At 39.8% G+C, this 16,058-nt stretch overlaps 1 protein-coding gene across 7 annotated transcripts in view; it reads left to right on the top strand.

Moving 5' to 3' along the window:
• LOC127455951 (rho family-interacting cell polarization regulator 1-like) overlaps positions 1-16,058 on the top strand; it is a 137,043-nt gene that overhangs the window by 95,645 nt on the left and 25,340 nt on the right. For 6 of the 7 annotated variants that reach the window (XM_051724151.1, XM_051724157.1, XM_051724152.1 and 3 more), the window contains 5 exons: positions 608-651; positions 2,107-2,232; positions 8,821-8,969; positions 9,123-9,252; positions 14,823-15,830. In XM_051724151.1, the coding sequence (XP_051580111.1) occupies positions 608-651; positions 2,107-2,232; positions 8,821-8,969; positions 9,123-9,252; positions 14,823-15,830 (1,457 nt within the window). The remainder of the gene's footprint in view (positions 1-607; positions 652-2,106; positions 2,233-8,820; positions 8,970-9,122; positions 9,253-14,822; positions 15,831-16,058) is intronic. The other variant, XM_051724155.1, reaches the window with a different exon arrangement.

The following is a 16,058-nucleotide window of genomic DNA, read 5'->3' as shown; positions in this document are numbered from 1 at the left end:
CTTGCATAAAGCCTACTCTGTTTTACTGATAAGCAATGTTAAGGCCATGTTGAATGTGTGCCCCTGCCTGTTTAAGTAAGAGTCTTTGATACATTATTTATTTTGAGATTGTGTTGGTTTGTTTTGGTATGGGGATACGGTAGTCATTTTATTTGTTCAGGTCTTGAAAAAGGTCATAAAGTCTTAAATTTGATTTTAAAAACTCTCCATCAACCCTGGTAATCAATACAACTCATGCACTATATTCCAAATCTTCTGAAGGGATACGATCACTTTGTATGTTAAACAAAACAAAATTGCTACAGAGTCATTATTCACTCTCAAATCAAGTCAAATATGATGTCGATAACATCAAACCTTATTGTTCTTATTGTGTCCTGTGACTAAATGTGTGACAGGGTCACTATTCACTTTCATTATGGTGAATAAACAATGTGAAGACTTTTTAAAAATGTGCCTTTTGTGTTCCAATGAAGAAAGAAAGTAATACGGGTTTAAAGCGACATCATGTTGAGTAAATAATAACAGAATTTTCATTTTGGGTGAACCATTCCTGCAAGTGATTTTTCTGCAGTACTTAAGCAATGAATTGTTCACTCTGTTTCAGGCCTGGCGGGTTTTGCACGACTCTGTGCAGGAGATCAGTATGAGGTGAGCTGCTTCTGCTCTCTCTTGTGTAATAGGTTCATCAACTCCCCATGATTCCTTTGATTAAGATTAAGATAAAAGTCTTGATATCATTAACATTTAGATTCATGCATTTGGATGATGCTTTTATCCAAAGCGACTTTACATTAAATTTATACATTTTATTAATATGTGTGTTCCTGAAAATCAACCCATGACCTTTACATTGCTAAATCCATACTCTACCAGTCAAGCTACAGGAACCCATTGTCACAGATCTACTTTGTGCTGTTGTCATGGGCAGATATGACTTCTATAGGGGTGGTGTGGCTTAATAGTTAAAGATCTGGAATGGTTAACATAAGGATGTTGATTCGAACTCGCAAGAGGTGATCTAAGAGTCGAAACAAGTGTGCTTTTAAGCAAGCTTTGTCTAAAAGCATCTGCTAAATGACTACTTACTTTACTAGAGAGAGAGAGAGAGAGACAGAGACAGTTAGAGCCTTTAGAGACAGAAAGGTGCTGAATTAGCACTGTTTCCTAGTGTGCTCCTTTAGGCATCTGCTCTTGGGCTGTGAAGAACAGATTTGGGGAAGTGGAGGATAATTAAAGAGGGGCGAATGTTAATGTCAGCCACACCTGTTTAACATGCAGGGGCTTCAGAGTGACTGACAAGCCAGTCAATGCAGTGAGTCAGCACAGTCTGCTCAGCAAGAACCCACAGACATGTGACAGCAGTGAGGTGGTGAGAAAAAGAAGAAATTGACTCGAGAATCTCGAGATGGATGAGAGAGTGGGTGGCAAAGACTTGTTTTTGTTTTTTTTTACAGCCCATCTGTTATGCTCACTTTGTTCTTTGCCTTTACTGTACAAATGCACACAAAAGCAAAGTTTTTCTTCCACCTCTCCACCTACTAGAATGGATGGTCTGTTTCATGTTTAAAAGCTCGACTTGACAAGTATTTTAATAACTTGTTTGAATGCTCTTCAGGATTCAGTCAGTCTCTGTGCCCTTGCATGTGATATGTGTTAACAGAATGTCTATAATACTTGGAGAAAGCTTTTAGCATTCCCATTTATCTCAATGACAGTTGCTCAGCTGGCACAGGACTCTCTGATCTACTCATTTAAAATCTGCCTTATTTGCTCATGGCCAATCAGTTCCGCAGGCCAGGTTTTTTCAAGGAAATAACATGAGTCATAAATGATAACAGACAGTGAAAAATACAAGTCTGTTCTTGCTTTTAAGAGCCCTCTAAAAATTGGACATGGTAAAACATAATCTGCAATGTATTGAAATATTTGCAATTATATGTTGCCTCCAAAAAAAATTATTTCATACACAGCATCATTTGAATTGCCGTCAATAAATAAATGTGCTTTCTGCAGCCAGATTGTGTGGTTACGATATCTACCAACTAACTAATTGGGCTATTTTAACCGTATATCATTGTATACCATATATACATTCCTCCACAGATATTTATGAAGTATGGTCGCCAGCGGTGGAAGCTGCGAGGTCGGATTGAGATCAATGGCAAGCAAGTGTGGGACAGTGAGGAGATGGTCTTCCTTCCCCTCATCACAGAGTTCCTGTCTATAAAGGTATGAATATACAGTCACATTCACTCATATCTTCTCTGCTCTTGTCTGTTTTGCTCTATCTCTGTCCCTCACTTACAATCTATCACAGTCACATCAATCTGTGAGACATTAATGCACATAACAGCACAACAGCTGGATGTTTTTCCTCTCCCATGACACATAACTGCATGGGAGGGGAGGGAGATATAGAGAGGAAGACTGCACTGGAAAAGAGTAAAGGAAGTTTACAGAATAGAGTGGTTGGAAAAAAAGAGAGAGAGAGAGACTCCGGGGGAGGAATGAATAGAATGCAGCTGATGTTTGTCATTGTATTTTTTTTATATGCCTGAGAGATATAAAAGGAGCTGTGGGGTCCGTTTCAAAGAGCTGTGTGACTAGATACAGTAGCTGAGAGAGCTCTGTTTGAAAAAATATGACTGACTGTAAATATGCCTGATCCTAACTATTATGGGTGGGGGGAAAAAGACATGTTGAGATTAATATGCTAATCTAATAATAGATAGATAGTAAGCTATATTTGTGCAGAGTTCTACATGAACAGGTTTTCACAATAATTCTAGTTTAGTCCTTTAATGCACCGCTGCTACAGCCATCAAAGCGCTTCTTGTTCAGACGTTAAATCCTCTGCTGTGGGTAATGTTCCTGTTATTATGCATGTCCACAGGTTTATTTGTGAGGTGTTGTGGAGAGTATTTTTCAGGAGTCATTCTGCAGATTCTGACTAATAAGAAAATTGGTAGTTTTGCACTCCCCTACCTGTTACCTGCAAATTCTGTATTACAGAGTCAAGCAATTGTCATGTCAGACAGAACTATTCTTCAATAAACATTTTATTTTCTTAGAAAAAAGGGGTTAACACAGCTAAATATATCATAACATCAAATCACAAGAATTGCAACACTTTAAAAATTGCAATACATATCGAATCAGCAGATAAATACGATTGTAATATCGAATCGGGAGGTCTGGCAATTTCCAGCCATCGTAACTATGAGCATGAACAGCATTTAAAGACAACATGAAATCAAAATTGACCCCATTTACTACTAGTGGTGGGCCATATACCGGTAGACACGGTAAACCGAATTTGACAACCGGTATACATTTTGGATTATAGTCTCTATCACGGTTACGCAAAATCGGCAACGCATTTTGGAGAAATCAAGGAGGAAGGCGCTTGCTTCACGTGAGACAGAGAATTGAAGAAACATGTTTTTTCAGGAACTGACCATTTTTTGGCGGTCGCCCAAGCGAAATTTCGGGCCGCCAAAGCAAATTCAATTACAGTCTCTGGAGCATGCAAGTGCGCGGGAGTCCAGATTGCTTCCGTTTGACAGGGACAGAGACAGGAGAGTGCAGAACGGGATCACTTGCGCTACTTAATACGGCCCTGCCACACCCTCCTCCTCGTCACACTCCTCCCCCGCCCGATTCATGCCGGGGTGCCACCAGTCTGTCTAACTCCCCCCCTCTGGAGGGGAGACGCTGCCCTTCTGGCCATTCTGTCAGCCAGTGGTCCACCCCACCTGCTGTGAACCCAGGGGAGAGACAAAGGGAGGTGTGGGGAGAGGGAAAGGGCGAGCGGAAACACACACACACACAGAGAGAGAGAGAGAGAGAGAGAGAGAGAGAGAAGAACTTCCTCACCGACTCCTGGATGCGCTGTCGCCCGGTCCTCAACCACTCCTCCGCCCTCTGGTGGACGCCAGCTTGCTCCTCCCCCTGCGGACAGAACCGCTCCTCCTCCTCCTCCTTTCAGCTGGCAAAAAATGCTTTGGTGGACACATGGCCAAACAGTTAAAAGATCAATCTGAACAATCAACATAAACTTTTAATGCATAAATGAACTTAAACAATGAACTTACACATATAAACAGACACACATGCAATGTGGTCGAACCAGCGTCTCCGGCTGCCCCTTATCCCGCTCTCTCGCTTGAGAACCTAATGAAGTGTTTTTATATATATATATATATATATATATACACACAGTTGTGCTCAAAAGTTTGCATACCCTTGGAGAATTGGTAATATATGTACCATTTTTTTTTGTAATTGACATTTTGATTCAAAGAAAAAAACAACATATACACACTGAATCAACATTTATCTTTTAACCCTCATTAACATCCTTCCCCAAACACCAACCCCACCCTACCCCAAAGAACACCCCTGTGGTCACATAAAGTAATACACACACACAAACAATAAAATAAAAAATAAATAAATAAAAAATAAAATATATAATAAACATGCATAATTAAACTAAACGTCTCCCTCCTCATCCCTTCCCCTAGAGTCCTCCAAAACTGCCAAATACCTACCCCAATTCCTGAAAAATATCATATTCTATCATCTTCTCATAAGCCGCCACCCTCTCCATCTCCGCACACCACTCTTGAAATGGTGGCGCTCCGTCTGACTTCCATCCCCTTAAAATAATTTGTCTGCCAATCATCACGCCAGTCAGAACCCAATTTTTTATGTATTTGTCCCCCGAATTTATAACTTCCCCATCGCCCAAAATGCAAAGTCTGGGGCAAAGTAAAATTTGAGTGTCCAGAATGTCACGCAAATAATTCTGAATCTTTAACCAAAAATCTTGGATCTTAACGCATCCCCAAAAAACATGGGTTGTGTCTCCAACTTCTGATTGGCATCGCCAGCAGGTGGGTGTGTCTTTAAGACCAAGCCTATATAATCTAGAGGGGGTCCAATAAAATCTTTGTAAAATCTTAAATTGCATAAGGCAAACCCTTGCATCTCTAGATGCAGACTTGACATTTTTCAGAATCTTAGTCCACACTCCCTCCTCCAATACCAAATTCAAATCTTTCTCCCATAATCTCTTAATAGAAGTTAAAGCTCCATCCCCATACTCTGAATTAACAGGGAGTAGTACACTAATGCCTCATGACCTTTTCCAAAAGTTGCAGTCACCTCTCCCAAAGCATCTACCTCCTTAGGGGGGTGTGTGCTACTCCCAAAAATAGTACAAAGCAGGTGGTGCAATTGTAAATACCTATAAAACTGAGGTCTGGGGATCCCAAAATGTTGGACCAAGTTTTCAAATGATCTCAACACTCCACTTTCATATAGGTCACCGAGTGTAGCAACCCCCCTCACAATCCACTGTGGCCAGCAGAAAGGGGACTTGCCAATACATAATCTTGGGTTCTGCCATATGCTCGAGGCAACTTTTAAATAAGTGTCCAATTTGAACAGTCTGGACACTTTAGTCCATACCGAGTGTAAATGCGAAATAACGGGGTGTAACTTAACTTTTCCGATTAGTTTGATAGAGATGCTTTGTAATGGTGAAATAGGGGCAAGAGCTGCCTGTTCAATAACAAACCAGGGAGGGGCTCTCTCAGGTAGAAGTGACCAATGAGCCAAATGTCTGAGACTGAACGCATAGTAATAAAACAAAATCTTGGGTATGCCTAGCCCTCCTTTGTCAATCGGCCTATGTAACTTATTAAAATGTAATCCTTGACGCTTACCATTCCAAATGAAGGACTTCGCTATGCTATCAAATTGCTTGAAATAAGAGTGGGGGACATCTACAGGGAGAGATTGTAGCAGGTAGTTAAATTTTGGAATACAATTCATTTTAATAACATTAACCTTCCCAATCATAGATAAATATAATGAAGCCCACCTGCCCACATCGCTCGAAAATCTTTTTTATTAAAGGGTCAAAATTAACACTAATTAAATTAGACAAATTTGCTGGGAATAAAATACCCAAATACTTTATGCCCTGTTTGGGCCATTGGAAGGCGCCCGGCTGGAAAGCCGTTACTGGACAGTACGCTGTCAGAGCCAAAGCTTCGGATTTAGACCAATTAACTTTGTATCCTGAGAACTTGGAAAAGGAATTAATAATTCTGTGGAGGCAAGGCATAGATCTAGTGGGTTCAGAGACAAATAATAAAATATCATCTGCGTAATGCAGAAGCTTATGCGCCACACCTCCCACCACCACCCCTGGAAAATCATCCTCCTCCCTTATCGCGGCTGCTAATGGTTCTAGGGCAAGACAGAACAATAAAGGGGAAAGAGGGCAGCCCTGCCGAGTGCCCCTATCCAGAGTAAATAAATCTGAATTTAATCCATTTGTTTGTACCGCTGCTACAGGGTGTCTATAAAGTAACTTAATCCAACCAATAAATGTACTCTTGAACCCATATATTTCCAAAATCTTAAAAAGATAATCCCATTTTACCATATCAAACACCTTTTCGGCGTCAAGTGAGATGGCAGCGACCGGAGATTAATCATTCACTACTGACCACATGATATTGATGAGACGCCTGATGTTATCAGAAGAGCTGCGACCCTGAATAAATCCCACCTGATCTATATGTATAAGAGATGTCATAACCTTACTTAATCTGTTAGCCAACATTTTTGACAATATTTTTACATCTAGTTGGAGTTTACATACACACTCGCTTGGAACTTTGTCCTTTTTAAGAATCAGACTGATCCGGGCTTGCGTCATGGTTGGAGGAAGCTTTCCATTCTTTAATGATTCAGTTTAAACTTCTAACAAAAGTGGAGCCAGTTATATGTACCATTTTTAAAGAAAACATGAGTGAGCAGGCAAAACACATTTCTTTTATTTCTTATGGGATTCATATTCAACTGTAGGTTATAACAGAATGGCACAATCATAAAAAAAACATGGCAACAATGAAAAAAATGAAATGACTCCTGTTCAAAAGTCTGCATACCCTTAGTTCGTAATACTGTGTATTGCCCTCTTTAGCATCAATGACAGCGTGCAGTCTTTTGTAATAGTTGTCTATGAGGCCCCAGATTCTTGCAGGTGGTATAGCTGCCCATTCATCTTGGCAAAATGCCTCCAGGTCATGTAAAGTCTTTGGTTGTCTTGCATGAACCGCACGTTTGAGATCTCCCCAGAGTGGCTCGATGATATTAAGGTCAGGAGACTGTGATGGCCACTCCAGAACCATCACCTTTTTCTGCTGTAACCACTGGAGGGTCAACTTGGCCTTGTGCTTAGGGTCATTGTCGTGCTGGAAAGTCCAAGAGCGTCCCATGCGCAGCTTTCGTGCAGAAGAATGCAAATTGTCTGCCAGTATTTTCTGATAGCATGCTGCATTCATCTTGCCATCGATTTTTACAAGATTCCCCGTGCCTTTAGAGCTCACACACCCCCAAAACATCAGTGAGCTACCACCATGCTTCACAGTGGGGATGGTATTCTTTTCACTATAAGCCTTGTTGACCCCTCTCCAAACATAGCGCTTATGGTTGTGACCATAAAGCTCTATTTTGGTCTCATCACTCCAAATTACAGTGTGCCAGAAGCAGTGAGGTGTGTCAAGGTGTTGTCGGGCATATTGTAACCGGGCTTTTTGTGGCATTGGCACAGTAAGGGCTTCTTTCTGGCAACTCGACCATGCAGCTCATTTTTGTTCAAGTACCATCATATTGTGCTCCTTGAAACAACCACACCATCTTTTTCCAGAGCAGCCTGTATTTCTGCTGAGGTTACTTGTGGGTTTTTCTTTGTATCCCAAACAATTCTTCTGGCAGTTGTGGCTGAAATCTTTCTTGGTCTACCTGACCTTGGCTTGGTATCAAGAGATCCCCGAATTTTCCACTTCTTAATAAGTGATTAAACAGTACTGACTGGCATTTTCAAGGCTTTGGATATCTTTTTATATCCTTTTCCACCTTTATAAAGTTCCATTACCTTGTTATGCAGATTTTCTCCCCTTTTTCTCCCCAATTTGGAATGCCCAATTCCCAATGTGCTCCAAGTCCTCATGGTGTTGTAGTGGCTCGCCTCAATCCGGGTGACGGAGGACAAATCTCAGTTGCCTCTGCGTCTGAGATTTGTTGAGCGCGTTCTTATCAAGTGGCTTGTTGAGCGTGTTACCGCGGAGACATAGTGTGTGTGGAGGCTCCATGCTCTCCGCGGCATCCACGCACAATTCACCACGTGCCCCACTGAGAGCGAACCACATTATAGCGACCATGAGGAGGTTACCCCATATGACTCTACCCTCCCTAGCAACTGGCCCAATTTGGTTCCTTAAGAGACCTGGCTGGAGTCACTCAACACGCCCTGGATTCGAACTCACAACTCCAGGGGTGGTAGTCAGTGCCTTTACTCACTGAGCTTCCCAGGCCCCCCGTGATATAAAATTATTATTCATATCGTGATATAAGATTTTTGTTTTATCGCCCACCCCTCTTTTCTGCTATAATAAATATGCTTAGTCTTATTCTGCATGCTGCTTCAGTGCAAGTTATTCAAAACGAAAAAGAATAATCCACCTCTGACACAACATTTCTGCTAATTTGAGACAACTTGGACAGGGATAAATAATGTAAAGTCCTATCCTTTATATTTCCTACTGAATATTCTTTGTCACTTGGAAATACATTACATTTTTTACTTTGTCTTCAAGTTAATCTTAAAACTGTTGGGCTTCTTACAGACATTATGGAAGAAGTGATTCCTAAAGTTGGCAGGTACTACATTTTATCAGTCATTCAACCAATGATAAAATTTCTTCCTAAATATATTTCTCCTATATGGTTGTTAAGGTGACAGAGCTGAAGAGCCTGGCCAATCATGTGGTGGTAGGGAGTGTCTCGTGTGAGACAAAGGACCTGTTTGCTGCCTTGCCCCAAACTGTAGCTGTGGATATCAATGACTTGGGCACCATTAAACTCAGTCTAGAGGTGTCATGGAAGTAAGTACAGCTTTTGGGGATTGTTTTGGAGGTATCATATCAAAACCATTGAAATATCTTGAAGTTATTTAAAAGAAAATTGGTTTTAACCTAACAAATTTGTGTAACATGCACTATCAACACGGATGCCATTCTCTCTCTTTTCTTCTGTAGTCCATTTGACAAAGATGACCAGTCATCTTCAGCTAGCACCGTGAACAAAGCTCCTACTGTCAACAAACGCTTCTCCACGTACAACCAGAGTCCTCCAGACACGCCGTCTTTGCGGGAACAGGCCTTCTATGTGAGTCTGTCCTCCTTAATACTTGTTCCATTTCGACTGACCAAACCTTTTAAATCTCTCTTGTTCCCTGAATACATCTGCTTTCATAACTCTTGCTTCCAATATATTCAAGGATGTTTCATTTGATTTGAATTGATTCAATCCAAACATTTCTGCTAAGTGCATACCACCAAAATGTTAATATGCCACTCTGCTCTTTCATGTCCTAATGGAGAGTCCCTTACGTTTTTAATTTAGAGCAATCTGCTCCACATAGATTTGATAGTTATTGTTTCTAAGAAGCGTCTTGATCACATATTTTAAAGATCATGGAAACATAAGTGCCTCCATTTCACATCAGCTCGAACTTTGTCCTAATAGACTCAATCAGACGGTTAGACAAATTGATGGTCAATGTGATAAGCTGGGCTTGATCTGGATTTGCTGGCTCAGATTGCCTTGCACCAAAAGAGATCTAGCATTAGCTTGTTGGCAGCAGGGAATGGTATTTTGTTCATTTGTTACTCAAGTCAACAGTCCAATCAAGTGTCATTTTTTTTTATAATTTCATGTTTTTTGAGATGTTGTCAAGTTAAAAATAGTTATCTGCATTCTAATCTTCTCTTAAAAAAAAATAAAAAATATTGAGCATATGGGCTCCCCTGGACTGAAATAACCATTTGCAGTGTCAACGCGTATTGCTGTCTGATGCACTGTAACCATTCACAAAATTACAAAAAAATGCCTTTTGGCAAGTTGATAGTTTCTAGATTTCAATCGGTTTGAACAGTTTAGAAGTTGAAAAAAAAAAAAAAAATCATGCAGTTATTATTGTTGTTATTGTTGTGTTCATGATTGATCATTGCTGTTAATTATGAGTACTTGGGTACTCATGCACATCTCTAGATGACAGTCAGTATTCACACTCTCACCCCTTGCACTGACTGCATGCAGACAGCTCCAAGGAGCATGATTTCCAAACATCGCTGGTCCTTACTGGATGTTTTTCGAGACACGCTGACAGAGAAACTGACTCAGAGCTGCTCATGCAGCGATGTCACTTCGGTCCGCCTGGGTTCCTCTCTACCCTCCAGCCATGTAAGTGTGGACAGCCCATAGTGCCAGTGTGACTATCTAGTCATATAGCTTTAGTTAGTAGTCTGTAGTTGGCTGGATGGATGTGACTACTTGAAGCCAAGAACAATGGCGAGCACGAAAAACAGGTTTGTATGGTACTTCTATCATAGTTCTAGTAATTATTAGTGTCTGCAGTTGATCTTGGTAATAATCGTTTTTGTAGTGGTGATTTGTAGTTTTGTCCTGTAGTTTCTGTCAGTTGTCTTGTTATTAATTTGAACAAGTAGAATTTTTGTGCATGTTGTTTTTAGTGTGAATTCCGAGTTTGAGTGAATTCCGTCTTACTGTGAGTGACAATAGAAGCATTTACACAAAAACAAAGTCCCAGCCGTCCATAATACATTAAGTGCTTGCTGGTATTGTTTTGAAGGGTGGTCACATTTTCCCATTGAGGCAGAGATTGGCTGAAGCAGAAGTTAATTAGAGGGAGCAGGGAGTATGTTAGCTCTCTGGGCCTGATGCCAGTCTGAAGCTCTGTATTAGGAGATTCATGATAATGCTGAGTGACTGAGAACACAATCCCATCATCTGCTGTACTCGCCGCCTCCTCTTTTAACAGCTCTGCTGTCTCATCATAGTTCTTATACTGTACATTAATTTAGTTTAGCCTGTCTGTCACACAACATGGACCATATAGAACAGTATTAAAAGTGAAGTGTGTAATGTTTTCCGCCACTAGCGTAACCAAATAGTACTGAAAAATTATGATTTTTGTACAATTTCAAACAGGTTTCCCAAACACTCCCCTTGTCTGCCATTGGTCAATACAAAAACAATTATTGTTATGGTCTGTAAGTCCCTTTCAAATGAATTGTGTCAGGGCTTCAACGCACCTCACAACTCAAATGTTACACTTTGACCTCCTCAAGAAAAGCATACAGCATCAGAGAAGTGTGATTTTACTATTTTGCTATTTATTAATTTACATAGAATATCTAATGTGTATAATAAAGTGATTATTTTATGAATATCAGCATATGGCTTTGACATTGTGTCGTACATCTCAATGGGTCTTTTTTCAAAACCTAGTGAGCTTCCTTCGGGGCAGTATTTTAAGACATCATAGGCGTACTCCCGACGTGAAGGCTGCTCCAAAACATAGGTACCTTAATTTTGCTGCCTCCTAAGATACCTCATTTTGGAGAAATTTGAAGTAAACATCGTAAGTATAGACCTTTTTCACAGACTGTGGTGACGCGTTTCCACCTTATTTAGCAGCGTAAATCTTGCAATTTTTTTTATATTATACATTTTTAAAATATTCAGTGTAAATTTATAACATTATGCTTTGTGTTATATTACCCTGGAATTAGTTTAAAAAAAAATTACCACAGCTGCAAGGGAGGTTCTATTACAGCTGCTGAGAGAGTGACTGTAAATTTGGCATCTTCTCCCATTTTACTGTCTTAATTCACCACTCTCTATTTTTTTCCTCTTCCGGAAAGTCATTCAAACATAACTGTGGATTTTTTCTTTTGGTTTTGGAGCAAATGGGTAAGTGAAAATAATATTTGCTGTGATCTCCCATTCACTCCCATTCACTGATGTCGAAGTTCACCCTGCAAACGTTTATTAGGGATGCACCTATATGAACATTTATGGCTGATACGATACCGATTTTAACAAAATGCTGATTAAAATATTTGTACTTCTGCTGAATGAAGCCCTGACTGAAGCGCGGAATGCAGACTATATTTTTAAATGCAGCCTTTTAAGATTTCGTAACCGCGCAAGGCCATATTGCAATTTAAATATTAATTCAATCAATCATGCAGCATTAATGGATATCATACCAATGTCTGCTGGATTTAAAGTGTTGTGGATGGTTTCCCTAATCATGTAGCCAATAGGTAAGTTCCGCTTTCACAACTGTCACATCTGTTTATGTCGTTTTTTCCCCGCATTAACCTGAGAACGAGAAAGAATAAAAATGAAATATTACATGTTCTTAGGAGTGCCAACCCTTCTACATATTGTGGCTATTATTAGTTCTGCATTGTGCATTTTAATTCACAGAGCTTTTACAAAGTATGATACTAATTAATTATAAAAAAAAAAATAATAATTTCATATTGCCGATTTCATGCTAATAACCGATATGCAGTTGGTCTTTATTTGGTCAATAATTGGCCGATAAATATTGGCAGCCGATACATCGGTGCATCCCTAGTATGTATCCTTCCCTGGGTAAGGCGATCACAGAATGCACTGTGAGCTCAGTAGAAAAATACATAAAAATGCATAAAAACATACATAAAATACATAAAAATGTCATACAAAGCAACACTGAAAAATATTAATAAAAAAATGTTTAAAATAATAGAAAACTGACTATTTTACCCCAAAAAAAATTTGTGCCATGTATATTTTTGCTCATCAGAGTGTTGCATAGTTCCTCTAACGTCACCTGTATCGAAATCAGTTGTGAGGCGAGCAGGGCCTGTACTTTTTGATCTTTAGGATGGGCAAGTGCTTGTCTCTTCATCAGACTGGATGGGGGGAGGGGGGAGTCTCCTGCACGTGGAATTGCTGCCTATGGTAGTGTGTTCCAAATCAGTCATTCATCAGGCTCCATTTTTTAGTTTGGATGCTGCCTATGTAGGCAGCAGGAATCCAGGCAGCTTACTATGTTTTTGAACGGACCCAATATATTAAGATTTGCTCAGTATCTCTTCCATCCAGTTTTGATTTCACACTGGCACCATCCACATCATGAGACATCATGCAAATTGCCTGGAAATCACTGGCTGAATGGGGTCAAAGTTAATATTGTTTGTCGCATTACAACTAGAGCTGAAACGATTAGTCAACTAAAAATTGTCGACAAAATTTTTTGTTGTCGAATATTCGTTTGATCTCATTTAACGTAACATGAGATCAAATTAAACTCTAATGATGACGTGTGAGAGCAGCACTGCAGCTCGCCCCTGACTGAGGAGAGGAAGAATTACACAGCTCACAGTCCAGATGCACTCTAAACTTTCCAAACAGCTTCAGGTGATGTAGATCGCAAAATATGAGGGAAGTATAATGCAAAAATACAAAATAAGTAAATAAAGAAGCACTCTCGTTGTGGAATAAGTGGAGCTGAAGCAAAACTTGCATGTCGAGCAGCTTTAAAGGAAACACCCCGGCGTAACATCTTAAATGCAGTTATAGCTTTATTAAAGTGCAAATAATACGGAAGCAGGTCATGTAAATAACTACAAACTCCAAAACTGGCATTTCTCTGTGCAGTCACTGCCTCTACTATGAGTTGCGCGAATGTCCCGATCTAAGGGGGAGAGATTGAAACTGCACCCGGCTGAGGCACACTCTGTCACGGGGACGCTCATCTCTCGAGCGCGCACACTTAATACAGCTAGATTTTAACGTGATGTCTCGTGACTTATTGAATCATAATAAATGTCACTGTGCATTTCTTATCGTGAAGAGAATTGGTCATACGCAGCTTTATTAATAAGAGAGAGTTTATTTTTTTGTGAGTTAAAGATGGATTGAAGAGAACAGAAAGGCGAGAGAGGTAGTCTTCGCCCCATTATACACTGCAAAAAAAAATACATTTTTGATTTGTTTTTGTTTTTGTTTTGACTTGTTTTCCAATATAAAAATCTAAAACTTCTTAAAAACAACGTACATTTACTTTAGGAGCTATACTGCAGAAGAAAATGTCTTATCAGAGAATGTTGAATATAATATTAAAAATACAAATATTTTACAATATTTAAAATCCTTTAAAAAATGATGCATTCACCTGAGAAGCAGCATATAAGATATTTAGACTTGCTTTTAGAGAATAGATCTTGAATATAAGTGTATTTTGTATCTTTACTGCACTCGCAGAAGTATGACCAAGTGGAAAAAATACAGTTATATACAAAATACACTTATATTTAAGATAATTCTCTTAAAGCAAGTCTAAATATCTTATATGTTACTTCTCAATAAATGTATCTTGTTTAAGGATTTTTTGACAATTTTAAATGGAAAACAAGACAAAAACTAACTGAATTACTGAATTAAACTTAATAAAGTATTTTTTTTCCCCTTTAATTCAGTGAATGTCATTTAGAGGTATTTTTAAAAGATGATTTTGTCCTCTTTATTATTTGTAAGCATGTTTATTACAACTTTTAAGTCGGGGCACAAGCTGAATAATCGATTATAAGCTAATGATTGATCGTTGCAATAATTGCTGAATAGTCAAATAATCGTTCTAATAATCGTTAGATTAATCAATTATCAAAATAATCATTAAGTTGCAGCCCTAGTTACAACCATTGACATGCGCTCAACATGCCACTGGCGGTAATGCTGTAGCTTGACGGTTTGCTCCGCAGAGTTCAAGGAATTGGCTTGAATGTTGAAGCGAGTCATGTAAAAAGGCCTTTGCTTAAATTATTGTAATCATATCGTAATTAGATTTAATTCTCATAATCTCTTTCTTCCATTAGAATATGTTGAGGAGACAGGAAGAGATGGAGAATGGAACAGCGTGGTCAAATTCCTCTGAATCCTCAGACGATTCATCCAGTCCCCAGCTTTCCTTGGGAATGCGTCACGCACATAAAAACTTAGTCCAGCCTGAGGTACAAACTGCTCCTCCTGCCATTGAAATCTCTTTTGCCCCCCGTCACTCAGCAACCTCTACTCCCACCCGCCTGGCCAATCAGAAAGAAGAGGACGAGGAGGAGGAAGAGGAAAAGGATCTTAAGAAACCAGCAGCCAAAATAACAGTTACCACTAAGGCCACTGTGAAACAGGAAGTGCCCAACGGCCATCCCCGATTTTCCCGCTCTCTTAGCCACATCAGCGAGAACAGTGTAGATGGTGTTTTGACAGATAGATTGACTGGGGAATCCTTGGAGACCACTGAAGTGACTTCAGTGGTCTCTTTGATATCAGTAAGTGACATGGATAAGCCCCACAGAGCAGAACCATGTTTTGTCGTACCAGAGACTCAGGAGATCTGCGCTGTTCTTGTCCAAGCCACCTGTGAACCAACCTGCACAGTTGAGCCACTGAACTGTCCAGAAAGTAGCTCCTGCAAGGAGCAGCAGGGACTTCCTGCTGTAACCACAGCCTGTGTCATATCTGAAAAAGCTAACAAAGAGCTTAGGTCTAGGCCAAGCTCTGTCTCCTACACCTGTGGAGAGAGAGACTCTTCCCCCAGTGCTATTGTCTTGTCCCATCAGATGGACACTGGAGCATCTAGGACTGATCTCTCAGCACAGAGCCATGAGCCATGCCTCACAAAGTTACAAACAGACATTGTGCTAGCCAAGAGGTCTGGTTCTTTAGCAGAGACTAGACCCACAGATGGTATGGAAGCACAATCAGCAGACAGCAGTGTGGAGGAAGCCCTTAGTGCAGTTATGTCCTCCCTTGATGACTACAGAGGCCAGTTCCCAGAGCTGCAGGTCTTGGAGCAAGAGCTGAAATTGTTGGATGAAGCACTAACAGTGAGTGACAAAGTTAATTACTTACCTAGTTATTAATTTGTGTTTGTTTTTCATTTGTTTGCACATACAGTGTCTCCTAAAAGTATATGAAAACCCTTAAGCCATACTTAAAAGTCTATGAATGTTTTGCATTATACATACAGTAATATCAGTGCTGGGTAGATTACTTATAAATTATAATCTGTTATTGATTACAAATTACATGTCTAAAATTGCAATCAGTAACGT

This window comes from Myxocyprinus asiaticus, chromosome 18 (assembly GCF_019703515.2).
Source record: "Myxocyprinus asiaticus isolate MX2 ecotype Aquarium Trade chromosome 18, UBuf_Myxa_2, whole genome shotgun sequence".
NCBI lineage: Eukaryota > Metazoa > Chordata > Actinopteri > Cypriniformes > Catostomidae > Myxocyprinus > Myxocyprinus asiaticus.
Note: the sequence above shows the minus strand (reverse complement) of the source record. Positions and strands in the feature narration are given on the sequence as shown.